The sequence below is a fragment of the Seriola lalandi genome, unplaced genomic scaffold (genome assembly GCF_002814215.2).
Source record: "Seriola lalandi dorsalis isolate HSWRI2012SDOR001 ecotype SW California unplaced genomic scaffold, Sedor1 jcf7180002054588, whole genome shotgun sequence".
Taxonomy (NCBI): domain Eukaryota; kingdom Metazoa; phylum Chordata; class Actinopteri; order Carangiformes; family Carangidae; genus Seriola; species Seriola lalandi.
In genome coordinates this window covers 921,904-949,846 of record NW_019525141.1, presented here as the reverse complement: position 1 = coordinate 949,846, position 27,943 = coordinate 921,904, and the positions used below count along the sequence as shown (strand labels likewise).

Below are 27,943 nucleotides of genomic sequence, written 5' to 3'. Positions count from 1 at the left end.
GGGGGGGGGGGGGGGGGGGGTACTACCTAGTATACCTCATGTACTTTCCACATTATTTTTGAGCGTCTGGATTCGTGGTAAGAAACATAAACACTATAGCATCGTCCGAAACTCCCACAATGGAAGGAACAAAGTTTTTTGCTGAAAATCCCATGATGCACTGTTTTGCCTCTGATAGATGTGTAAGGTACGCAACACTACACCTGTCAGTGATTTTTCAAAATGATGATTTATGTCCAAGCTCTCCTTTCAGTCTCACTTAAATTACTGTGTCTTATGGAAGGTTATAAGAAAATGTAGCTTTAATATAAGGCCGTCCACCTGTTTACATTTCTCTTTTGGACAAAAGACACTGTGTGTGGAACAGTCTGAGTGGAAGTGCTGGAAATTTGGAGAAAGACGTGGAAATATTTCAAAAGGATGTTTACAGTTGACTGAGGTGTAAAAGTTTCTGTGTTGATGAAAGCGCAGGACTTGGAGAATGTGACCCCAGTGATCCTTCCACTTCACCAGACAGATGTAAAACAGCTGCAGACAAAGAAACAGTCCTCAAATGAAACAAAGACAAATGTTCTATTTCCATCATGTTTTCTACATTTTTTTTTCAAACCATTTGACGTTTGACTTGGGTTCTTATCTAAGGTCATAGGTCATCCTCCAGGAGTCAGTGGACAGTTTGAGAAAGATCAAGGTGAACGTTCACCGATGGCACTAGAGACTCATCTCTGTACACAGTCAGGGGATAACATCTCCCCCGATATACTACAGTTGTTGTCATACGTGGCGAGCAGATCAATACTGAAATATCAATACTTCCAATCCCAAACGTTTCTGTTCTAGGATCAATTCTCATTTTAAAAGATCAATATCTAAACTCAATCATTTGAAGTAAATGTGTATTTTAACACTGGAGATCCTCACATTGTAAAAACCACAGAAAGCTGTTTCATTCAAATTGATATAAATAAATATGCCAGCTACTTAAATTAATATAGTTAGGAAGTAGGTGATGAAATAAATAAAGAAATGCTACAATAAATAGCTATATAGAGATCAATGCCACAACTTTTAATTCCTCTTGGAGTGAAATTTGTGTCCCTGAAATCACCTCAATGAAATATTATATATATATTATTCACATAATATATATTATATTACGACACAAAACATTTCAAATAACACACAGGCAACAATCCTGACTTTGAGCAACCAGTGATCTTCACTGATACAGTCTCATCTGATTTTGCATATTATTTCAAAATGTAGGTATTGCCTCATTTATTATGATTATTTATTTATTTCATTACTGGCATTTTTTATTTCAGTTTTCTGTTGATTCCTCTCTTCTTAGTGTATTTTATACAAAGTGTTGGTATTGTATCGGTATCAGTGAAACTAGCCTGGGTTTGGTGTTGAATCTTAAAGGAAATAAGTGGTATTGCTCATCACATGTTGTCATGAGATTGACGGTCCATACTTCACTGCATATAGACCGTGTGGTGCAGTTTAAAACTCTGGGTAAATGAATCTTCAAGCTTACTGAATGAAGAATGAAAATAACTGCACAGGTTGGAAGAAAAGCTTTCCAAAGGTTTTTTGAAGAAGGAAACGTGTTCAACATGTTTGTCAGGCGTTATTACATTAGGGTGAGAAACACTGTGAACCTCACTCGTTTACAATACAACTCCAACAGGGTTCCTTTAACGGCACGAAAAAAGTTTCAAAATACCCGACACGCTAAACACACGTTTGCACAGCAACTCTTCCCAAAACACACTTGACATTTTTACATTTACATTTATAGAGATGTATTTCAGGTGCTTATCTAAAGAGACTTCCAGTGAGAACGACATGAGAGTTCAATTCTCCCCATCGCCAACACTGTAAAATTATACCCACATGAACACACACTCACTCACTCACACACACACACACACACACAGAGAGAGCTGCAGTTTCACAGTCCATCTGACATTTAAATGTGTATCTCCAACAGAACATACACCTACTGTTGGTTCACACGTACACATGGTCGTATGAGAGCGGTGCATTAACGTGGGTTTGAGAGGCAGAGCGCTGCCGGCTTGTTGTGTAAGAGTGGAGGAGGTACGAGGTGGAGAGGTGCATCCACACAGTCATAATCTGAGTCTGAATAGAAGGCCAGTGACATTTCTACCTGTTCCCTGCATGTTCCCGCCTGAGTTTGTGATGGATGTTAATTTCACAGCTTTCTAGGGATTGCCTCAACTGTTGTGGTGTATTCGCAGTACTTCACACCATTTACTAACTCTGCAACTGAATATACAGAATGAAATCAAATGACAATATTCAATGAAACCCTATGTCATCAAGGCGCATGTGTGTTTTCAATGCATAATCAGAAGGGAATCAATGGATGGCGAGATGCGAGATTCATCTTCGAATGTTGGAAAATGTCTATTTAGTGGTTTTACCTGGACCACTTTCACAATCACATCACTGTGAAAAAATAAAGATAGAATCTAGGCTTTGACCGATATTCAATAACATGGAATATCACAACATTGCGATAGTTTTCATAATACTGAGAATTGAAAATTTAATATTAGTTTTTTGCTGGCCTTCTGTCGAGTCCGACCCTCATTTCGCTGTTTTGCTGACTGTACATTGAAATGTTTTAGGTGTTTTTTTTTTACAATAATATAATTATATTATAACCCATTCTCACCGGTAATATTGGATATTGTGATATTTGGATTGGATTGTATTGAGATATTAATTTTGGGATATCAACCAAGACTAATACAATCTACATTCCACTAAGCTGTGGAATGCTTTGGAGATGAAACTACTGTATGTTGAAATGAAGCAGAGGATGTATGCTGAGTTCCACAGAGTCTAACTTATAGCTGACTAATTGTTGTAGTTGGCTAACAAACAGCTGCATCATAACGCTTCTTGTTTATTGTCAGTGGGGTTTCCCTAATATAAGGCTGTGTGTTATGTTTAAATTTATGGAAAATGTTAGTTAAACCCAGTCATTTAAATCACACCTGTATTAGCCAGGTTCATTTCGACATGTGTTTTAATTCTGTTGAGCGTTTTGTGTTTAATACTAAAGTTATGTGTGTGAGTATTTAGACTAAAGAAATGTCCTGAGCCTCTGTTTGATAGTTGTGGGTCATCCATGGTTAAGCTGATGATAAACTCACCCATGTTGAAGGTCGATGTCAACAACAAGGACTTCAGATGCTGCTCATGACTGCAACTGGGTAGCCCAGAGATACTGACCCATTTTAATCACTTGGCTCTGGAGTCTAACATATTTGATTTAAAATGAAACGCTGACTGATTTTAAAGCTGTTTATTTGTATTCACGTTCACGCTGGGAGAACAGTGATGCAACTGCAGCCTACTTTACATATTCTGCTCATTTTAGGACACAGTGCAGGAAGATGACAGTTTTACATAGAGCTAATAAAGCCAGAGTTTTTATTGACAAGCAGTGGGATGTTCTTGACTAGCAGTCAGTCACCAGCCCAGTCCAGCTGAGCAGGTGAGTCACTCACTGAAAATAAGTCTGAGGGTCAAAGCTCAGTTTGCAGTTGGGGCCTAGCTGGCCGAACATCACCAGGGGAGATAGATGTATATATAATGTATCACTGTGGATCATAGACTTCAGACAGTCAGTGGGTGAAGAGATTCGGACCCAAATATTAGAAACAATGACTAAAGATGATCTTAACTACAAGTACAACCTAAAGCTACAGTCTCTGTTTGTTTGTGGATGTAAACACCCTCAAATTAAAGAGGGAAAATACACTTCAGTCATGTTTTCATTTCAAAGCCAGTGTGCCAAAGCACAGAGCAGTTATCACAAAACAACGCTCTACTGGAGTAAATAATATGTTGGGGGGTTTTTTGAGGGAGATTTGCCTTTATATTTTTCAGCACCACCACACACCTTGTTTACCTGTCCCAGGCTGGTAAGATGTATCCGCAGTAGGGTTTTACTTTAGACGTGTGTGTGTGTGTGTGTGTGTGTGTGTGTGTGTGTGTGTGTGCTAAAAGTTTTGTAAAACCGATTCACACTGAAGTAACTATCTCACCTAGACATTTGTTTTAAACATTACAAGAAATAGTTCTTTCACTGCAGAGAGCTGGAGCAGCACCGAGGATGACTGCTGAGGAAGTCTATGTACTCCAGTCTGTCATGGAGCTGATGTCAGTGTGAGTATTGCCAACCTCTACTCAGTAGCTCTATAATCCTTCAACTTTAACTTACTGTTGATATCGTAATTTAGTTATAGATATTAAGCTAATTATTTATAAGAGTGCCAGATTAATAGTAATAATTTGAGACTGAATTATTATTGGCTATTCTTTCCTTTTTAGGCTGGTGTCCCCGAGGACTTTAATTAATTTTAAAATGATTAATTAATATTAATAGTATTAACATTAATATTTTTCTTAATTTATGATAGCCAATGAACACCAACAATGTGCAGCTACCTTCAACTCAACTCTTCTTAGATGACCATGACCTGAATGAATGAGAATCTTCCCAGATCTCTTACCACGCATGTTGATGTAGACATCTTCAGAATAGTATGGGAGTACAGTATAAAACTACAGCAAACAAAATTGAAATCGGACTACAGAAACAACCTATGGTTCAAAGTCTCATATCAAACAGCCCAAGTCTGAAAGGCCACAGAGCTGAAATGATCGTTGAGAAGGTGCAGAATCAGCTATTGTGCTAATGAGAGGGTGAGACAGGTCCATGTAACTATTGAATGGACTGAAGACGCCTCTTGGATGAGAGGTGAAACGCTATGACATCACACACTACGTTAGCAGCAGCTGAGGCCTAAACAGCAACAACAATGGCACATGTGAACTCCCTCCGCAGATAATATGGATGCAGACTCACAGCTAGTCGTCCAATGACCGGGATAGAAAGATGCTGCTTCACAGTAACATGTCCGGGATTAGAGGATCTGTTGTTCACAAGCGCTGCAATCCCTCCTCCTCTCTTCATACTGCTCTGCCTGCAGTCTCTGTTGGCCCGTTGGAGTCGGGAGTCTGGAATATGATCCTGCAGCCGTGTCCCAGTAAAGCACATAATACTGCTTCCTTGATATTCCCCTTGAGTCTTAGTCAGCACACCAAGCTTGTCCATTTCACCAGGGACCTCACATAACCTTTCCTTAACGACAAAATAAAGAAAGCGTTTATACTTTCTCCTTACTCACCACTTGTTACCAGCCCTGCAACCTCAGGAATTTGTGGCCTCATTCCCAACAGAGTGGGTTTGGAGACCACGATCAGCTGACTGCAAAGGAAAACAATACCTCCATTTCCCGTTGGTATGGCTACCCAGCTGCCAAGGAAAACCAAAACCAAGTCCTTTCAGCTTTCAGCCAGACAAAATCCATAGTAGGGCACAAAAGGCCAGTCAATTAAGAGCGTTTAAAGGTAAAGAATTAAAGAAGCAGAGGAAGTAGAAAACACAACTATGTTAATGGGAGCTACTGCAACAGGTTGCCATGGCATTAAAAACGCAAGATGGTACCTGTGCATTGATGATTACAGGTTTCATTCAGTATTTACATGATTTCATTCAATGATAATCTGACATGATTATCTAAGTGAACAACTGTTTCATGTTTATTATAACTGTGCCTTAACTAAGTCAGGTAAGTTACAAAATAATTTGATGAATATATTAGAATTCTTGAGTTATGGAAACTTACTCTAGGGAAATGTGTTTAAAAAGAAGATCAAGCTCAGTTTTATGTATGTTCTTCAGGTATAGAGCTTGAGTTGGTAAGGTAACATAAAGTTGAGTTAATTTAAGGCAGAGATTCTCAAAGTGTGTGGCGCGCCCCCCTGGGGGGACGCGGAGGCATCCCAGGGGGGGCGCGAGTCACCCAGGGGGAAAAGGGGGGGAACTAATGTTTGGACGTCTGAATGTTTTTCACGGTGGAACCATAAAAAACGTGCTTTCACCTGCCTTTCATAGCAGCTGCATTCAGGTCTGTTGGTTTTCAGAACGGAGAGATATTTGACAGGGATGAAAAGAAAAACAAGCGACGCTTCTGAGACCAGCAATACAAGGTGCTCAGCTGACGGGAATCGACAAAAAGCCAATTCAAGAAAATATGACGAAGCCTATCTTGCTCTTGGGTTCACAGTGAATGTGGCCGGAGATGAAGAGAGACCCGTTTGTCTTTTTTGTCTGAACACTCTGAAACTGAAAATTATTGTTCTTGCAAAGTGAATGCACATTTTATTTCATTTTTTTCTAGTTTTGAAAAAGCCCAACAAAAGGAATGTTCATGATTTTGATAATGAATGAATGAATGAATGAATGAAATTTATTCGAACAAACGTGCAAGAATATATACAACCAATAGTAACAAACAGAAAACATAATGCAGTAAGTAAGAATAAGTCAATAAAGTTAAACATGGCCTATTTTGTAACAATTTTGTTGGGGTGGAAGGGAATGAAATTTTTTCTTCCTCCAAAGGGGGGAATGACAGAAAAAGTTTGAGAACCACTGAGTTAAGGTAAAGTAAGGTAAGGTGACTTAAAGTAGGGTAAGGTAATGTAAAGTAAGGTAACGTAAGGTGAGGTAACAAGATAACATAATGTAAGGTAGCGTAATATATAAGGTACGGTAACGTAAAACGAGGTAAGGTAACATAAAGTCAGGTAAAATGAGGTAGAGTAGGGTAACATGGAGTAAGGTAAGGTAAAGTAAGGTAAAATAAGGTTATGTGAAATAAGGTAGGACAGGCAGGTAAGGTAAAGTGAGATTAAAACTGCACACAAGACAAACATACGTTAAATAACAAAGTATTTACAATACAAGCGAGTTTAGCCTAGATTAGCATAAAGTCTGTAAGCAGTGGAAGAGCTAGCCTGGCTCTGACCAGAGTTTATTACCACACCTACCAACACCTCTAGATCTCAGTAATTAGCATTATGATCAAAGTTTGTTTAACCTGTCGCTACACAAACTTGTTAAATTATTATCAAATCACTATATGGAAATAACATTTAAATATCTAATAAGGTTTTTTTTTTCATAGCATTTTAGTGTTAATAGTTTCACTCAATTGTTGGGATTCAGATTCAGACAACTTTACTAATTCCACCAGGGGCAATTTGTTTGAACTGCTGGCCTTACACACATACTAAAAACATACAGTGATATGAAGGCATAAAAAATAAGTAATTAATAAATAGAATGAGCGTAAAATACAATAGAATAAATAAAATGAGATATCCCAAGGAGTTTAGTGGAATAAAGGAATCTATAATAAATCTATATTAAAAATAGGTTGGTCATCAATTAATAAAAGACAGTAAAAATCATAACAGGCGTTAAACTGAAGTCAGAACAAAAGAGGGGCCTACATATAGCCCTAGAAGCCTGAGCCAGGGTTTTGCAGCTGTTAAGAAACCAGTGCCAAAACCCCCAACCAATCTGACCTACGAGTGGAGTCTGGTTTGAATTCAAACTCTCTCTAACTGGACAAAACACAGAATCCCCTGTGACATCATGCAGGTGATAAAGACGGGCCCGCTCCACTCTTCTGTACTACTGATATATTATAGAACATATAAGCACATAACATTTGGTATGTGATTATAGAATATTATTAGAAATAAACAATATTTAAAAAATCAAGATTGCATCCTTAAGGGAATGATTAAACAATAAATCAATCAAGATAAATACGTATTTGCAATGATTTTTTGTTTTTGCAGGCGGTGCTGAAAGACTCCAGTCCTGTGGAGCTGATGCGTCACAGCTGCACGTGTAGCTGGAGCAGTTCTATGTAACCACTGCGTGGCTCTACTATTCCAGTCAGCACATTACTCCAAGGTGCCAGCAGTCCACCCTGTGCTAAGCTGCACCGAGGGAGAACAGCAATGGCACAAGTCCAGAGCTTTGGCTAGTCAAGAAGAAAGGGCATGTTATCCATGTTGCATTTTACATATAGTAATTTAAACACCTCTTGGCAATATTTTCTAAACTATATCCTGCTTAACTTGAAAGTGTATAAAGCCAGGCCCTGTAAATAAAATGACTGCTAAACCAAAGTGTAGAGCAACAGAAGGTGTAAGGTAGAAAACAAAATATTGTATGTTTATTACAATATGCTACATGAATATTTGAATGAAAATATGTGTTGCTGTATGCCACTTATAAATGTCATGCCCCACACAGGAGCACACTCTGCAAAGTCCTCAGTGGGGATCTGCCTGATCTTTCCGTCATTCAGGTGGCAGAGGTCAATAAGGATTTCTCTGCAGGTGAGGCGCCAATGACCTGCAGCATTGGCATCAGCTGAGAAATTCCTCTGGTTGACTCTGTCCTTGGCAAGGTTCAAGCTGGAAGTCCATTGTTCTCCCAACAACCAGCAACAAAGCAAAGAGAGACCTCCATGATGTTCCACCATCTCCAACTCTGCCTCTTCAGAATTACAGACTGTTGTGTGTTTGTACGAAGTGAACTACAACAGCTACACTGTAAGAAACTTGAGGTCACCAGGGATATGGTGCACAAATTTGAATGTGCTAACAGAGCACAAAGCTCATGTACTGAATGGCATCAATTAAGGAGGTCTAGACTGACTGCTTCACGTTTTAGGGACATCTGTCGGGTTAGAGTGGGGTCTGAAGAAGGTCTGGCTGACCGGATACTGCATGGGACTCGTCAGACGGCAGCTATGAAGTGGGGGCTCGAAATAGAGGCACATACTATCTGGGAGTATTGCCCGATGAAGAGCGTCAAACACTACCCCTGTGGATTTGTAATCCATCTTGATGCTCCTTGGTTGGGGGGCGTCTCCTGATGGGTTAATCTATGACCCTTCAGAGCCATGTCAGTTTGGTCTGATTGAGATGAAATGCCTGAATGTTAAGAGGTATGTCGACTCCCCGTATCTCCAAATAAAGTCAGGCAAATTGGAGCAAAAACAAACACACACTTACTACAGGCAAGTACAGGGGCAGATGCTAATAACTGGAATGAACTGGTATGATTCCGTTGTCTCAACTGAAGAAGACAAAGTAATTCAAAGAATATACAGACACAGTGATGTGTTGGAGGTGATCAGAGAGAAAGTAGACAGGTTTTACTTCAATGTCTACATGCAGAAATGCCTGTAATGTCACAAAATGGGATGATACCAAGACAAATACTTTGTGTGTAAATATGTTATGCATGTTTTCTTTACTGGTAATTACACTGCCGTCCCACCAAGTTAACATATTAAAAGTGTCAACTGGCTGAGTGACTCCTGCTCTCTTTTTCAATCAAGTTAACCCTAAATCTGACTGTAACTGGAGAATAAAACGCCCCCTTACCCAGAGTTCATCTATTTATCCAGATTATTTTGAAGTGATTTGCTTAGTTTGAGATATATATAATCTCTCCACAGGCAGAGTGCCATTCAGCTCCATTGTGTTGGGACATACAGTAGATATCTCATACTAGGCAAATCACACCAAAATAATCTGGATGTATACATAGCACTGTTAGGGGCAAAAATGTTAATGAATTTTGAGTGAACTGCCCCTTCAAAAATGACAAGTGTAACTGAATTATTGTATGACCATGATTGTGATTGGTTATTCGATACAATTTGTCTTTTTTATGTTTCATGAGATCTTGAAGGTTCAACTAAATAAAACAAATCAAAGACAATTAAAAAAGGTAGTTTTCAGGTCATTAAAATCAGTTTATGTTGAACACAGTAAAACGTAGTTCATGTGAAGTTACTCTAATCAAGAAGAGGTAGATATAGCTACAATTTCTAATTCCATATCTCCATTTCTTGACCAGAGGTCCATTTTGATAATTTGAGAGGAGACATGCAACTGTGAATATTTGATTTATACTACCTGGGAGAGGGATAGTGGTATCAAAGAGTTTATTCTCTTTAACTCTTCTGATCATCCTCTCCATGTGGACCTTTAAACGGGCAATGGACTGCATCTTCAGAACATCTACCTCCAGCATCTGGGTCGTCTTGGAGAGGAAGGCCGGCCGGGTCATCCACCAAGAATCCCTTATCAACCATGATGGCCATGTCAGCAGTTAAGAGTGATGTAATCCCTGACTGACAAAACACCTCTTTGTCACTCATGGAACCCTCAAAAAATGCAGACACAAAAGTCAGGGCTCCTCGAGGGGACATACCCACCATGGCCTTGAAGGTGCAGTGGGACTTGTAGGTGGGCTTTCCGTTGTCATGCTGGTGGCATAGCTTTTCCTTGCTCTAGAGACTCTTACTATTTTGGATGTTGCTGCCTTGATCAATACTTTTAGCTTTCTTACATGGTGTAAAATCTGATGTCTTCTGGTTTTGAAGCAAACCTTTGTAGTACAAATGAGTTTTGAAGATGAAAAGTTTGGACCTGATGCCTCAGTGACTTGATTTGCCTCAACATATCTTCATACTCTTCCCGGTCCACACACACGGTTGGGCTTGCTCTGTCGTCGGGACGGTTTGCTCGACATCCTCCTCAGGCTCCAGGCAAGGCTCCGGACTTCATGGCCGAGTTCAGCGCTCACAAACACCGGCCCGTGTCTTCTTACTGTAGTTACTCTACTCAAACAATGATGGGATGAAGCTTGCTGCTAATACCCATCTACCCTTAGAAATCCTTGAAATGTCAGCTGCATTCCCTCAGTTCTTTGAAACTTATACAAATAACTGACATTATATTTTTTTCTTTTCCTGACAGCACTCATCTCGCCTGTGGCAGACTGAGACAGGAAGTAACTGGAAACAGGGTTAGGGTTAGGGCGCCAGCATACAGCCAAGGACCGGGTTTGCACCCCGTAAATTGAGACTGGCCCCACAGCTTGGTTTTAGGTCCATGATACCAGGTTGGTGCTCCGCTTTACTAATTATTATTAATAATGATAATCTAATAATTTATGATAACCTTTTGAGAGTTATAAATTATCCCTAACAACCAACCTGCTCCTGTCGGTGCACAACACAATGATACATTTTTCTTAAATAAACACTGGCTTCTTTAACATGCTGGTTTTGTGAATAACAAACTTCACACCTCATCAGCTTTGTGTTTTTAATGGGGATGGGAAATTAGCTGATGTTTCTGGCAACACACAACAAAGTAATCATAGTCTAAGTTTGTTTACTAGAACTTTCATCTGTCTGATGACAACATTTTATTCCTCATCAAAAGAAACACAGTGAAATAAATAATAGCTAATGGGCTACACATTCAGGATTAAGACTGGGATTCATCACTGACATGATAAAGCAGTCCAGAGTTTTTACGGATCAATAGAGCCTTGTCAAAATGCGAATGTAGTCTGTTCATAATTTAACACTCCCACACATCCTTCCCACAAACACAATTTACAAGAATACAACACAATAAAACTCCAATATGACATGATCATAAGTACTGACAGATATATAATAACTTGTCAAAAATGAATAAATGAATCAGTCTAAAAAATGTAACCCAACTGGTTATCTCTTTATTTTCTTATGTAATTACCAAATACATAAAAAATGGCAATTGCATAAGCATTTAGGTCAACAAAATACGTAAATAATGAACACACAAGTATTTTGTTTATTGTGTGTATTTTTTAAGTGTCACTGATGTTTCCTGGATATAATACCTTGTACTAACTTCGAAAATAGAAGAAATTTCTTCAAACTTTTCTTGTTCAAGAACTTTATTGTGAAAGTTTTGAAAAAATAGAAAGAATAAGTAACAATTGTTTTTGAATTGAGAGAAATATCACATTATTCTATTTATTGTATTTGCTGTGTGTGAAAAATATTACTCTACAAAATAACTTCAGCAATCAGTTTCAAAGTAAAGTAAAAAAAAATATTATTTCTTGGATAAATAGTGCAGTAGAAGTGCAAAGTAGCAGACAATGGAAATATTAATGTCTTGTCCATGCATATGGAGGTGAACCTGTTCAGTGTGACTGGATGGAGATCAGAGAGCTATAGTCCTCCATATGTTATTGCAGTTAATGATGTAGGGGAAGAGAGTGTAGGAGGGTGTCAGTGGGTGTCTGAATGGGTGGGGATCAACAGTGTGATTTTCACAAGGTAAAGTATTTGAGTACATCTGCTTCATTACTGTCCACTGATGTGAAGGTTTGAAAATAGAAAATTCTTGTAATGCGTCTCTCTCATTTTCGGACTCTGCATGTTCGCCTCAGCATTTATGTTTCTCTCTCCTGTGAAACTGCAGCTCCTTCCTTTTTGCTGTGAGTAATTAAAGGTTTTGTGATGCACTGTAAGCTTGTGTGTCTGCAGGCACTCTGTCAGTCAGCTGGGGGCGCTCTCCTCCAAACACAGCCCCGTGTCCTCTGGCATGTTACAGCCAGAACACCAGTGAATGTCTAATGCGCTAACAAAGACAATGACACTCAGAGGGTGCCAGCCATTAATCCACTTAGACTTTTTGCCGTGTGCATTTCCACGATTACAGGGGTGGGTCAAATTCTATTAACTGTGAGACTTGAGTTTTTTTGCCTGAGGCCAGGCGTGCAGATGGCGAGTTACCATTTCCACCACAGGCACAAAAAAGACTTGCTTTTATTTCACAAACTCAAGAATGTTGCTTCTTGCAGGGGAACATGTGTGTGACGTTCTGCTGTGTGTGAGATTAGTGCAGCATATGCATGTATGTGGCCTTGTTCAGTGTGACAGGATGGACATCAGATAGCTGTAGTCCTCCATATGGTGCAGCAGTTAATGATGTGTAGGAGTGTGTCAGGGGGTGTTTAGAAGGGTGGGGGTCAACAGTGTGTTTTTCACTAGATGATATTTTCAAAATAGTTTTAGACCCCCAACCACTGCCCCCTGAAAATTTAGCATTTAGTGAATTCATGAATGAATTCAAATCTAACATACATTAATATGAGGCTCATCTACAAAAAAAACACAATGATGGGCTCAAGTGAAAAACCCAGCAGTAAGTGCACTGGGGACGATTAGTCGATCAGGCATCACTTCCTCTAAGGTTCCATATACTGTCAATCCTCCTTCTGATGAATCTTCACATTTTATCCACAACCACGATGGTATTCCAAACCTTAACCATCCACACTGTGACCAACACCAAGCTATTGGATTAGTGGAGCTTGGGGGGATATTCAGGATAAGACCGGAGATATTCTTCATTTGTCTTGTTGTCAGATCAAAAGACCCAAACTAACAATCAGTGTACTAACAACTGTGTGTCTCAAAGCCTGATATATTTTATTCCTTGATTTAAAATATGACCACATCTTCACTTAAGTTCATAAACAAATGTAATCTATTCGAATTAATAACACACAAATCATGATCCAAGTTATGTTTCATTGTTAGCCGTCCTCTAGCAGTCATAGTAATTATGATTGGAGCAAAGGAGGAACTTAGATGACATCATAGAGAGACATAAAAGATTTTAAGAAGAGGCAGCTGAAGTGATGTCGACAGCGCCCGTATACATTCCAACACGTTGCCGTAGTGATGGAAATCAAAGATCAATAAGCAAAATTTAACTCTGACAACAGTTTCTTCACTTCAGGAAACCGAGGTCTCTGAACATCACTACGATCTGTCTCTTAAAATGAGCTGAGAGCTCTTGATATTTGCTTTAGAGACAATTTAATATCAATGAGGAGTTTGTTACTTCAGCACCACGGACAGCGTCATGGTTTCATCAACACACAGCGCCACAGGTTGTGGGCAGGAGAGGGAGGCTGGAGGTTAACAACAGTTTGTGCATTTGGGCCTTTTTGTTAACAAAGGAGTTAGTCTTTCTCCTGTAGTAGACAGCTGAGCTGCAACAGCAGGAAGTGTCGACACAGAATCTATGTCATCACATCACGCCGTAGTCGTCTCTTCAACCGTTGCTGCTTAAAGTCTCTAATGTTCATGTTAGGAGGAGAGGTGGGTCCAGGAAACACATGACTCTCAAGCAGGAATCTGTTATGTGTTTCCTTTGTGAACCGATGGTCTGCTGTGGATCTTGTCCGATAGGAACAAGCGACACACACGGTCTCTTAGGTTGGGGGACTCGTAGATGTGAAGCCCCAGGCCACTGATATCAGCAACAGCCAATTGGAGTTAGCAGTTAGCAAACGAGTCCAGTCAATGAAACATAATTGGTGGTGTGCATTAGAGCTACTTAAACCACGCCTCACAAAAAAAAAGATATCATAAGACTTATAATCAAGACTTGTTGATTAGCTCCACCCACACACTTACTGCTCATGTGCTGGTATCTTTACCATGCTTTACACATGGAGGCAGCAGTGGACTGTCACTGACTCACTTTACATGAATAATGATGTTAAAAACCAGAAAGGTCTGGCTGTAACTGCAGACAACAGACAGGAGGAGCAGAGCAGGTCAGGACAACAGCTCCCAGTAAGTCCAGTATGAATCCAGTCAGGTTTTACAGCACAAACAGTAGGCAGAAGACAACAGGAAGCCTGTCTGAGGTTGTTCAGCAGGATGTTGTATAGCTTTTGTTTTCTGGTCTGGTTTCATCAGAGTTTTGAATAAACTAATTTAAATATTCAAAGTCTGTGATATATTACATTGACGTGGAGCTGTCCAGGGCCAGAGGCAGCAAAGACCCAGATTCTGATGCTCCCTCCACCCTGCTCCACCTGTGGGAGGATGTTTCCATGTTGGTCTCAGAGACCTGTTCTCACCACACGTAGAGCTGAAGTTCTTCAAACAGTTCAACCTCAGTCTCATCAGTCCAGTAGTGTTGTGGAAGAGTCAAATTTCAGGTCAGTGATGCAGCAGCTTCCCCTGTGGTGTCCATGGCAACAGGACTCCATGCTCCATGATGTGTGTGTGATGGACTCATGAGCAGAGATGTGAACCCCCTCCAATGATTCCTTTCAGCCTTCAGCTGTCACTCTGAGCTTCTTTGTTCCTGATGAGCTGTTGGTCTCAGCTGGACGTCCACTTCCATGGAGAGAGGCCACGTCACTGAATCATCTCCATCTGTTGACTGTCTGACTGTGGACTGATGAAGATCTAAACTCTGTAACCCCTTCAGCTTCGAGCTCATCAACTCTTCTTGATCACAAGTTTTCTGAGATCTGTAGTGTGAGGCATTGCTCTAACCTGCACCTCTAATCTGGTTTCACCGACTGACTCCAGGTCTGTTAACTCCTGATTGCAGTTAGCTTGTGTTGATGCCATTAGTCGTGGGGTTCCCAGACTTTACAGTCTCCACCTTGAATGTTTGGATCATGTTTTGAATATGGACAACAACAACAATGATGCGTGTGTTTATTAGTTAAAATAGTTATAATTACTACTGCTACTAATAATAACTAAAAATAATTGTACTTTGGATGAAGGTCTGACCAGATTTTAGGACAAATTAATACATAAATGGACACAATTCCAAAGGCTTCACTTACTTTCTCTTGCCACTGTAAATATAAAGTGTGACATGGGCTGCATGTGATGGTGTCTCCACATGGCTTTTGGTGGGCCAGTCAGGGTCGTAAGTCCCAGGCTGAATTTTATTCCCACTCCGCCTCAGGTCCACAGTCAGTCAAACGTTTTATAAATGGAGATGATTTAGCTCTGTGGCTACTCTGCCTGGACGTGGACGGCCAGCCAAGATTACTCCAATAATACAACACAGATGCTCAGTGAGGTGAAAAAAAACAGCTAAAGGCTAATAGGAGCTGGTTAAGAAATGTTAATCATGGAAGGAAAGGAAAATTACAGGCCAGTGTATTGTTAATTGCAAGGTTGTTATAAATGTATACACTGATCGACTGTTGGTCAGCCCCATTCACTTCTGAAACTAAACCTATACCCTCTCACCCATAAGGCAACATAACAGTGCCACAGTGCAGAAGGTTGATTAATTCACTTTGATAAGGTGCAGTATATATTATCTGAAGGCCTATTAGTTTTGAGGTAAGTGGAGACGTGTTCTGAATGTAAAAGTCCCATTCACTTTCTGCACGTTAGGAGACTGACGGTGGGATGCGTACAACACTGTCCGGGTTGGCTCATCAGCACAGATAACTGATAAAAGCTGAGGTTCAAAGATTGAGAACAATCTCAGCATATTGTCCATTTAGCAGCTACTCTGGACCTCCTGATTATGTCACGTCATCTTCAGAGAGAAGGGGGGTGACATGCAGCAAAGGGGCCGCGGGTCTTATTCCAACCTGGGCCGCCGTTGTTAGGACTAAGCATTGTGGTACGCGCTCTACCCGCTGAGCCACCGGGGCGCTATCAGGTCATCCTCGAGTCCAAGTGAATGTTTGTGGCAAATTTGAAGAAATTCCCTCTAGTTGTTACTGAGATATCACGTTCACGGGAATGAGACGGACGTATGTACAGACACAACGCCTCCGGCTCTGACTGACTCACTTGCAGACTATGATAATGAAGTAAGAACTAGCTCCAGAAGCAGCGTCTGCCCCCTCTTCACTTCTTCAAGTATCGTGTAACTGAAGCTGCTCATACACAGTGTAGTCACCACTTAGTGCAAATTTTCTTGAAGGACTGTTACCCACTGTCATGCCAACTGTACAGGTACTCACTTTATTCCAGTCAATAGACAGTCTCATGGAAAACAAGAGCTTAGTCAATAGAAATACAAAGGAAACGACAGTTCAGTCAGTAGACCCTCATCAATGACGCTCGAGGTTGGCTCTTTCAATCTGCACCGTGCTTCTCTTTGTCCCCAAAATGCTCTACGGTACAAAAGACTGTTACTTTTTTTGAGTGCTAAAATCTTTTTAAAAGTCACTGTATGTTTTTGCCCCTGGAATTTTATTCTTGCCGAGGTAGAGAAGCCGTGGAATCAGCGTACGCCATATTAGAATAATGTTGTGGTTAATCGTTGTCATTTTGGGATGTGTGTGTTGAATGTGATAAAAATGTGTTAAAGTCACTGGTAACAGGATAAGACTACTGATCAAAACAAAAGCCTCTAGTTAATGAGCTCTAAAAGTCACCATTACATTTCTTGGAGAGCCGAAACTCTCCTGACTGTTTTCTGGAACAATCTTTCTAAACACTGAAGCTGCTGAATAACACAAAGCATGGGTGTAATTTGCATCAGTCGGAGGCACTTGGATGTGTTGTTTGCATCCAGCATCAATACTGCTGAAGGAAAATGGGAAGTTAAAAATAAAAGCAGCCAAGCATTGTCAGTAAGTTTCCAAGGCGATCATAAAAAATGTTCAATAGAATTGATGACATGCCAGCCAACACAGTGGGATGTAATGCATTTTAAACAGATGCAATCATCTTAGATTGGCCACTTTGTCATCAGCGTTGAATCTGGTAATTGCTGGCAGCTCAACTAAAAAAGAATAATCAATATGAAAGAGGGCCATGAAACAAAGAGAAAATAAGCACTTTTCTGGGAAGCAGAGATAAATGTAACACTTGCTCTGAGCTGGGCGAGCGAGTGTGTAGACTGTGTGTGTGTGTGTAGACTGTGTGTGTGTGTGTGTGTGTGTAGACTGTCTGCGTGTGTGTAGACTGTGTGTGAGTATGTAGACTGTGTATGTATGTGTATACTGTATGAGTGTGTAGACTGTGTGTGTGTGTAGACTGTGTGTGTGTGTGTGTGTGTGTGTGTGTATAGACTGTGTGTGTGTAGACTGTGTTTGTGTGTGTGTGTATAGACTGTGTGTGTGTATAGACTGTGTGCGTGTGTGTGTGTGTGTGTGTGTAGACTGTATGAGTGTGTAGACTGTGTGTGTAGACTGTATGAGTGTGTAGACTGTGTGTGTAGACTGTGTGTGTGTGTGTAGACTGTGTGTGTGTGTGTGTGTGTGTGTGTAGACTGTGTGTATGTGTGTAGACTGTGTGTGAGTGTGTAGACTGTGTGTGATATAATATTTATATGTAATATTTAACATATATCTGTACTCCTGCAAGAACACTGCTGTGCACCGTGTGTGTGCGTGTGTGTGTGTGTGTGTGTGTGTGTGTGTGAGAGTGTGTAGACTGTGTGTATGTGTGTAGACTGTGTGTGTGTGTGTAGACTGTATGAGTGTGTAGACTGTGTGTGATATAATATTTATATGTAATATTTAACATATATCTGTACTCCTGCAAGAACACTGCTGTGCACCGTGTGTGTGCGTGTGTGTGTGCGTGTGCGTGTGTGTGTGTGTGCATCAGTAGAGGAAAGACTGTTTTAAGGATAATAAAGTATGAAGGACCCAAACTAACATTATTTTAACCCATAACCCACTTACACGTGGAGATTAGAGATGGGTGTGTGTGTGCGTGTGGACTGTGTGTGAGTGTGTGTGTGTTCACTCACAGGCTCTGTCGTAGCTCTGCTGTGTCTCTAGATGTTCCCAGCGACTGGAGATTTTTCTCTAGTGTGACAACTGGGGAAACAGTCGAACAAAATAAACATTAAGACGACCTTCCGTTCATCCCATAACCTCACTGTCAGACTCATGCAACGATGAGTCCAACTTAAATCTTAATTGAAAATGACTTTAACCCCAGTCTAAAGAAAGTTCTGGCTCTTTGTTTAGAGGACGCCTCGCTGCTCTTCGACCTCTGTGAGGAGAGATGAAGAGAAATGACGATAGACAACCTGAGACTGAGTTTCCTATAAACCTAATCCTAAACCACATGTATGGATCCAACACAAATCTAGAGCTTGTTGTAAACTTAACCTTCAACCAACAATAACTGCCCTCATCCCAAATTTAAACTTAGTCCTAAAAGTAAAATGAATCCAAAAATCAAGATTTAATTGTCAAATTACCTTAACCTGCTAAGCAGCTGGTCAAGGTCATTTTGTAAATACTATAAATAAAAACCATTTGAGACCTTAAACCATTGGCTTTTATTGTAAATCATTACAATATATACAATCATCAATATAAAAAAAATTAATTAATATAAAAAAATTGAAATGAATTGAGGATGTTGTATTAGAATGTACTTGTTTTTCCAGCCATATCAAATTACTAAGGCAAAGATAATGATCAGGCCTTAATGGGTTAAATTAAGATTAAACATTGTATGAAATTTAAATGAGGATAAAGGCGAGGTTAAAATGAAATCCTGATTTTAGCATTCTGATTAGAGTTTAGATTTAGGATAAAGTCAGTTCTAGTTGTAGTAGATGTCTACATTAAGATTCTGCTCATGGTTAGTTTACAACCAAACAGTTCATGATGCAGAACACAGAGAACTATATGTTTAGATTTGGTAAGAGGTTTGTGACTGTGAGTTTAAAAATTGGCATGAAAGTTAGTTTAAGATTAAAGTCTGAGTTTAGGTTTCAGATTGGTGTTAGTACGAAAGCACATTTGACTTAAAGTGAATGAAGCATTTTGTTGTAGATTTAGTGTTAGGATCTACATTAACAGTACATTTCAAATTAGTTCTCTGAAAAACAAATACAATATCTGATCCTAAACTAACTTTCAACCCTGAACTAAGAATCCATGTGGAGAGAGGAGGGGCAGGTCAAAGGTTTCAGAGTATTCATGTTAGGACGTAGGAGCAATAACAAGGACAAATTCATGCACAAGCACGTGCAGCACATACACACTGAATGTTACTGATGGAAGGTCTTTTACCGTTGGCGTTGATCTGGAAGATATTGGAGGAGGTCTCCTGAAACACATCTTGCAGTTCCGAGGGGCTGACCTGTGTGGCTTTGGAAAAAAAAAAAAAAAAACATGATATCAGCAAACACTTCTCAGCCCAGTGGAGTGTGACACTGCAGCAGAGGGAGAGCTGAGCACACAGCGGCGGCATGGAGGGACGACTGCGACCACACAAAAACCACAGAAATATACCCAGTTATACATTTTCACTTGTCTGTCTGTGTGGTTGTCTGTTTTTCTCTTGTTTGTCCATCACACTTGATATCTCCGCGGGAGAAAAGGGAAGTTGTTGTTTATTCTGTCTTGATTCATTCCCCTCAGCTCTGCATTTTCCCTGGAAAGCGTCCCCCGGCCTCTTGGTCTCTTTTAGTTCCTTGATTTGGTTTTATCCTGATCATACGCCTCAGTTTTGAGGTTGGAACTCGTTGAGCTGCCTCAAAGTGGCTAAAATTATCAAGTAATGCCGCTTGAATTTTATGCGTTTTCACATGTCTCTTTAAACCCATTCCAACCTTCAATTATGCAGATACTTGCAGAGATGCGCTAAAATATTACAGCAATTTTCCAAGAGAACTGAGTTACTGAGAAAACATCTGCAGTAGGACATGAACAGACATCATCACGGCTCTGGAGCATCTCAGTTAGTTTGAACGGGAACCTTCCTGTTTTTAACTTCTCTGTACAAATGCTAAGCAACTGTTTTGTCGCGGTTGCTAATATAACTTCCTAGTGACGTCTTACTGGCCATCAAATTATTGAAGACTTCAACATGCTCATCACTCCTCGGCAACACCACAGCTCACTACTATCTGCCTGATGCTGTACTATCTAGCTCCAGTAACAGATAGACAACCAACGGACACTTTGTCCATGGTATTCTATACTTTTCTCTCATTACCTGTAACTGACGCTGTCAGATGAGTTCATGAGTTTTTTTTAGGTGATAAATCATCTCTTACATGATGTAAGAGTTTCCCTGGTGCAAAGTGAGGTGAATACGAGGCCTCAATAATTATTAACTGAGACAAAACGACATAAAAAGTTTTCAAGCAGACTGATGCACGAGGCCTCGTCTGTCTATAAGAACCAATACCTGTTACTTTGATAGCGCTTCAAACATAACTGAAATATATGAATATTTTTATTCACCACCTTTTAACAACTATTGGCTAGATACTGTGAAATGTTCCCACTGGGTGAACTGTAATAACTGTTTAATGACATCATGAAGTTAGAATGTTATGTTGTCCAAAACTTGCAGTTACTACCTGATACCTGCAAAACCAATGAGACTCCCATCAGCATCAGCTGTGCTCCGTGTTCAGGTCTTACCTGACTCAGTACGTAGGTCATGGTTCTCTCTCACCTCAACTACTGCGACGCTCCTCTGGGGGGGCCTCCCTTCACACACAATGAAACCCTTACAGATGTGGTGGTACATCTGGTGTAAGATCATCCTCAAAGGTCACATGTCACTCTGCTCCTCGTGGACCTCCACTAACTACCCACAGGCTCCTGAATCACATTCAGCCACTAATGCTGCCGTCAGAGAGACTTCTGGGTCTGCTCCATCTACTGGAACTCAGTCATTCAGCCTGATGCTCCTTCTCAGCCACTGTGCTCCTCTAATGAAGGTGGTCTGGCATCACCATCCCTGCACACAGGACAGTCTCAGTCCAGACTGTTCAGGTCTGTGGTTCTATCAGAGCAGGGCGACTCCTCTCTTCAGAGAGACCTCCTCTCCTAACACCTCTAACACCCCGACATGTCTAACTAGCTCTGACTATCAACTTTCACGTCGCTTCTTTACTTGCTCTCCTTGCACTGTGCCTCACTGATCAGATTTAGTTCTTACCTCAAGGTCTCCTACTGCACTGAAGCTTCAGCGTTGTTATGCTGTCAGTGTAAGCGTTATAGCATACTGATATTAGCATTTAGCTCAGGTACAGCCTCACACAGTTGCTTGGCTGAATGATGCTTAAAATATTTATTGATGTACCAGAAAAAATTAGATCGTAAAGTTTAGTGATCCAACAGAGCTGAGAATAATTCCTGCCATAACAAAATAGCTCGACACAGTGGTCACACAACAACTCCTCCAACCTGAACAACCAGGTAACAACCACCCACCATCTCATATGACCTATAGGAGTGGCTCCTGAAAAAGGGCCCCAAAGTGGCAGGAGTACTGGACCTTCGTCACCATAGTTGCAATAATAAACAGTCATGGCTTGGTTAGGTTCAGGAAAAGATGGTGGTTTCGGTTAAAATAAGTACTTTACCCAGCATTAGATGCTCTTTGTTGTCATGGTTACTATATAAACAGCTGGTTTCACATGGGAATCAAACACCGCTCTCCTGTGTCATATTCATCCATCCACCACAGCTTCCTCCTGACGTGGACTTTGTCTCTCTTTATACTACGTCACTGCACTTTTCCCTTTGCTCCTGTCATCATTACTACAACAACTAGATGTCGCCTAGCAACGAAACCTAAGGGGTCATAATAACCTGCTGCACAGACGACCTGTGGGCTCGTTTCTTACGGGAGGGCCGACTCTTGGTCACAGGTGTTTATACATGACAGACTGCACACACATGACCGAGAATAAGAAGCAAGCTGATGGGGATTCTGAAGCCTGATGTTTTGCTCACATTTAAAAGTAACTGAATTATTACATCAGTTTACATGCAGGAACAACGTGAGTGTTATTCGGCCTCTCTGGTTAAATGTTAAACAAAACAAGCCAAGCTGACAAAGGCAGTTTTAGAAAATCTAATTAATTGAAAATTGAAAGACTTTAAAGAATTGACACATCAAAGTTACATTAATTAGCGACGGGAGATGGTAGGAAAATTGACATTTACATTCATTATATTGAAAGAGTATGTATTGTTGTTGTAATGAATGGATGTGGAAACTGAGCGGACATCAAAGGCTGCGGGAGCCTCTAATGCAGGATCTAACTGCAGCGATGATGATAGACTGGACGGGGAAAATGGCATGGCACGAAGCCACAGGCTGGCAGCAGGAGTGGTGAGTCTGCTGTATAACTTATGAGGGCAGGACCATTTTCCTTGTTCAAAAGCACATGTCACTGCAAATGACAGGGGGGGTTAATGGCCTGGAGCCATTACAGCAGGAAGAGATCAACATCACGACCTGTATGAGCCATCTCACCCACCCTTTTGTCAAATACTGCAGCCAGTGAGTGCTATCTGCATTTTCTTTCTGACGTGGTCAAAGCTACAGGGCTATAGATAAAATATAGAGGTGAGGAAATGTTTTAAAGAAGTAGTATTTGAGGAAAGAGGGATCAAATATTGAAATGAAATAAAGAGACACAGATGAGCAGAGGTGAAGTCAAAGACAAAGCAGAGCTGGACAATGAAACAGTGTGGGAGGAACTGAGACCTCCACTGAACATCACAAGTCATTAACTCTACTCACTGAGCTACACTGACAAATCGTCCAGGTAATAACATGATCGCATGCAGCCACTCGAGCAGAATTACAAGATTGTGATACATTTAAAAATGGCTCATTTTTCAACTGAAGGCCCTTTAGTGCGCTTTTAATGCTATCTCAATATACGCACGCATCTTTAACACCGGCTTTGTACACCTTTCATTTACCATGATGGATGGACATTGAGTGTTCATGCTACAGTGGAGGTAGACCGGCCGATCGCTGGATGGGCCTGCAGGATGACTGCGTATACAGGCTGGTGACAAATTAAAGGAAAAGGAAAAAAAAAACGAGTGGAGAAACGGAACAAATGCAGATACTTCCACACACCTGCACTGCATGTTACGATTAAACAATTAGCATCCAATCATGCTCTGTGGGTGAATTTGTTGGGGCCTAAGGTGACATCTGCATTTATCTCTGCAGGAAAGACGTCAGTGAACACGATTTGACATTTGATGACTGTGAGATCCGGTGTAAGAAAACCAGAAGATCAGCTCTTGCGCAGGTGACTGACGACGTGAATGCAGGACGTGGTCAGACTGTGTTAACAGGAAGTGCCATTGACAGTTACACACAGAGGGATGTTATAGTAGGAAACTCTCAGTACAAAGATGAATCCACATCTGAGAGTTGAGTGGAGCAGAAACCAGAGGCTCTGGTCTACAGAGATGTGGAGAAAGTGATGTTTCAACCTCCGACGCTGAAACATGAAGAATCAACAGAGAAGAGCTAAAAACTGCAGTTCCTCTAATGACCACTAGAGTCTGGCTCCAACAGTGAGTCAGTCCCCATAGACTCCCATGTTAAAATGTCCAACTTTACAGCGGAAATAAACATGTTTACAGCCTGGTACAAAAACACTTTTGGTCTCTAGAGCTAATTTCCTCCTTCATGACACCTGTTTATATAACTCACCAGTTTACATTTTAATAACGACTAAAGTTATGGAGAATTGAGGGCGTGGCCTCTTTGAGCGACAGGTGGGTGAGCATCATGAACCGAAGTCTCACCTCCGCACACGCCCCACGGGGTGGAACAACACCTGACTGAGACACGTTATGTTGGAAGTCGCACTGAGAATGGCTTCATCTTCCTGAAGCACTCACACATTTCCAACCTCCAACAGCACACACTGATCCGTTGACCACTGGGTAGCTGCTGGAGCAGTTGTGGGTTCAGGCCTTGCTCAAGAGCACCTCCTGAGAGAAGCTACACCTGCTCTTCCACTTCACCTACCCAGATGGGATGACAATGGACTTTCAATGGAAAACAACACAACATAATAAGTCGTGGTGCCAGAGGCGCATCTGCAGTTCCTTGTAACCAGAGTCCATCCAAGCTCCTTGAGAAAGGCCAACAGTCAGCCACCACGTGCACCACGGCACCGGAGCATATTCTGTTCATCACAGCCTTCTCCACAGAGTGAACAGAGGGAAAACATGAATGAGAGTACAGAGCATGAACTGTCATGCACGTTGCATTAAGTGTTAGGATACTCAGATTGAACTATATCAGATACCTTCATAACATCATTTATTGCACTTTAAATCAGAAGTATTTTCTTGAATCTGAAGGCGATGACTCTAACTTTAGGCAACGATCTGTTTTACATACTGTTGTGAAAATAAAATCACACAATCCTGCCATGGGTGAGGAATGTAATTTTCACATTAGAACCCACAACACACAATCTGCTCTTCTGATTTCATGCTCATTTCATAAACTTCCGCTGTTCCCTGGAAGGTTGCGGGATCCATAGAGGGTTATTTCACCATCACTGTTTTGGCGAATGCTTTGGATCAATTCAGCAGCTTCTTATCTTTTCACACTTGAAAACTGTTCTCTCACATTAACATGTCGACACTTTAACATGCCCATATCAGCGTGCCACTTCAAAGCTCTGCTGATATGCATTGCCCTCACAAAATCACTTTTGACAAATTCAGTCTCCCTGTGGTTTGAGCAGTGTGTCTGATACAGTCACAACTTTCATTTTGTCCTAAATTACATCCCTGCAGAGGCACTTTTGGAAAAGCTTCTGAGGGGTGTGAGAAATATGAATCATGTGATAAAACGTCTGGAGCAGCTCTTGGTGCCTGGACTTAGAAGACGTTGTGGGACTAAATGCTGATGCCAACATGCTACGATGCTCACAAAGCCGATGTTTACCGCGGTCACCATCTTCATTTACCTGCTAACTGAATCCTGATGATCACGACTTATTAGCGCAAAGTTATTTTAGCTAAGGATCTGCCTTCATGTGACTCACTGGACTCCTTATTTCCTGTTTTATTTTGAAATACAGGGTTGATTTTACCTCCTTTCGTTGTCTAGTTCTTGTTGAGTGTAAACGCCACTTCTCACCCTCTCACCCCTTTGTTTATTACAAACTACATCTCCACGTCTGCAGTTATCTGCAACTGTAACAAATACACAGAGTTGGTTGATCTAAGTTTTTAATAACTACATATTTTTGGAATGGTGATATTCATCGGTAAATCTTATCTTTCATGTTAAACTGTTTGTATTTACTCTCTGTTATAAATTATGTCATTGATCACATATTGAATCTTCTAGTGATATTTGGCACTTCTGAAATTCCATAAATCATTTGATTGTGGAAAATAAAGTGATACGACTTCACAATCAGATTTCACTTATAAAGGATTAATGAATGGCTTATGACTAGTTTAATAATAATAATTTATACACTGTTATAACATATTAGATAAAAAGGGCAGCAGTGACCTGTTGCTTGTACTGACCTGTTTATCCGTACCTTTAAGCCTCATATCTCATCATCATTTAATGAGTTACTATAAGGCTCATTTTACCAGTTATAAATAATAGTAACTCATTAGTCAGATTAATGAGCAGTAAGCATAAACTTGATCTTGCAAAATAGTGAGCCTGTATCAATGTATGAAAACTGTGTTATAACTTGTTTATTTATGATTTATAAAGTGCTAACAAAGCTAATCAATAACCGAATTATAAACCAGTCTTATTGTAAAGTGACACCAATAAAGTTTCTCACTTTAATGACTAAAGGTAATTATATTTCTGATTTTCTTTTCTATAATTTTGGCTGAATTCCTGATGTTTGTAATTGATAGAAAATAATTATCCTCATCAAATAAGACGATTGTTGTTCATTTTTGCAAATCTTTGTAGTCTCCAGTCGCCGTAGAGCCAGGACATGAGACAATATTTGAATGACTTCATATGTCCTTGATAGGATTTAGAGTTTTCAGTATCTGTTCTACAAACAGAGTTTCTGTAAAAAAGAAAAACAAGTGTCTGAAGTGGAATTAAAAAACAAAGCTGTGGGGCACAATTTTACTTTCTAAGTGCTAATGATAAACCCCAGTGAACTGATTATACGCGATGATCAGTTGGCTGGGGTTGGTTTTTTTTTTCCTCACTTTATTTAAGCTGTGAATAATCAATACAAAGTGTCCTGATTTCTCCTACTGTAATGAGTGAGTCTTGAGCACACAGGGGATGAATTACCATCATGCCCTCCTGGAGTAGCTTGTCGATAGCACAAATGTGCTATCTGCAACATGTTCAATTATACTCTCAAATCAGAGACGAACTTAATCAAGAGCTCCCATCTCATTATGCCGGAGGTCAGCGGCTGTCTTCCCTCTCTGAGGAGGGACATATTTTACTCTTTCCAAAAAATCTGCAATTTAGCCACTGAGCAGCTGATGGAGGGAATGAGAACCTGGCCTGCTCCCAACAGCTGCTGCTGCAGGTGGAGCAGAGAGGCTTTGAGTTCACTTTCTCTAGTCTGAAACACAAACCGGTCTAAGAGGCTGCTGGGGAAAACTTAACTCTCTGGTTGGAGATTGTAGGAATATTGACAACAAGTATTTGTTGATTTATGATCTTTTGTCAAAAGGAGAGGAACAGATTGCAAAGTGTCATAAAATCCTGCTCTAAAATTATTGCCAAAACACAGAGACATCTTGCTCGGCTTGATCTTAAACATGCCCTATGAGATTATCAATGACCCCACTCATGTTTTTTTATGACCACATAGAAAGCTCATGGCACCAGGAATGTGTATGTAAAAGAAATAGAAGTTAGTTCTAGAAGCCATAACACTTGTGAACAGCTGTGGTAGAGCTTTGAGTTTATATATATATAGGCTACACGTTTTTGACATGGGTGTTCAGGTAAGAGTTGAGAAACTGTCTGCATCCTCAGTTAGTTACTGTGTTTTTCTGGAAAGCGTTTTTCATTCACTGCAACACTGTTGGTGCGTCTGACTGGCTGTTTCTCCATAGACATAGTTTCTGAGGGCGGTGGAGGATTTGGAGCTGTCTCCCAAACAGATGACAAAAAGGAGTAAAAACTTCATTTCCCAGAAGCAAAGCTGCAATAAATAAACTGGTGGCCATAATGAAAAATGATTTGATCGTTACGTTATCAGGGACTGACCTGTGTTTCTACATTAAGTGGGAATAGAGAACTTCTGGAAGTCCTTCAATGGGCCAGTGTGGGCTTTTACATTCTAACGTTATTGATAGGTGGCTTTATCTCATATATCACTGAATTTATTTTTGTTGTTTTGTGCTTTAACTGCAGCTATATATTGAGCTCAATTCCCATGTGAACATATGCCCAGTTTCTGACTTCTTAAATGACTGATGCTGGAAACTAGCAGAGGAACTTCATCCTGGACGAACAGGGTTATTTTAGGCAGATGACTGAATCAAGCTCGGAGAACCTGGAGAGCAGAGTGAGCAAACCACAGGAATTCATAAAAGATTCACCTTGACTTCAGGAGGAGGCGTACATACCCCCACCCCCCCCCC

At 40.5% G+C, this 27,943-nt stretch overlaps 1 protein-coding gene across 4 annotated transcripts in view; it reads right to left on the bottom strand.

The window, feature by feature from the left end:
• The window catches only part of tsnare1 (T-SNARE Domain Containing 1), a 183,587-nt gene that overhangs the window by 103,037 nt on the left and 52,607 nt on the right, over positions 1-27,943 (bottom strand). For all 4 annotated transcript variants that reach the window (XM_023419006.2, XM_023419005.2, XM_023419004.2 and 1 more), the window contains exons 3-4: positions 19,616-19,693; positions 18,334-18,403 (exon numbers count right to left, since the gene is read on the bottom strand). In XM_023419006.2, the coding sequence (XP_023274774.1) occupies positions 18,334-18,403; positions 19,616-19,693 (148 nt within the window). The remainder of the gene's footprint in view (positions 1-18,333; positions 18,404-19,615; positions 19,694-27,943) is intronic.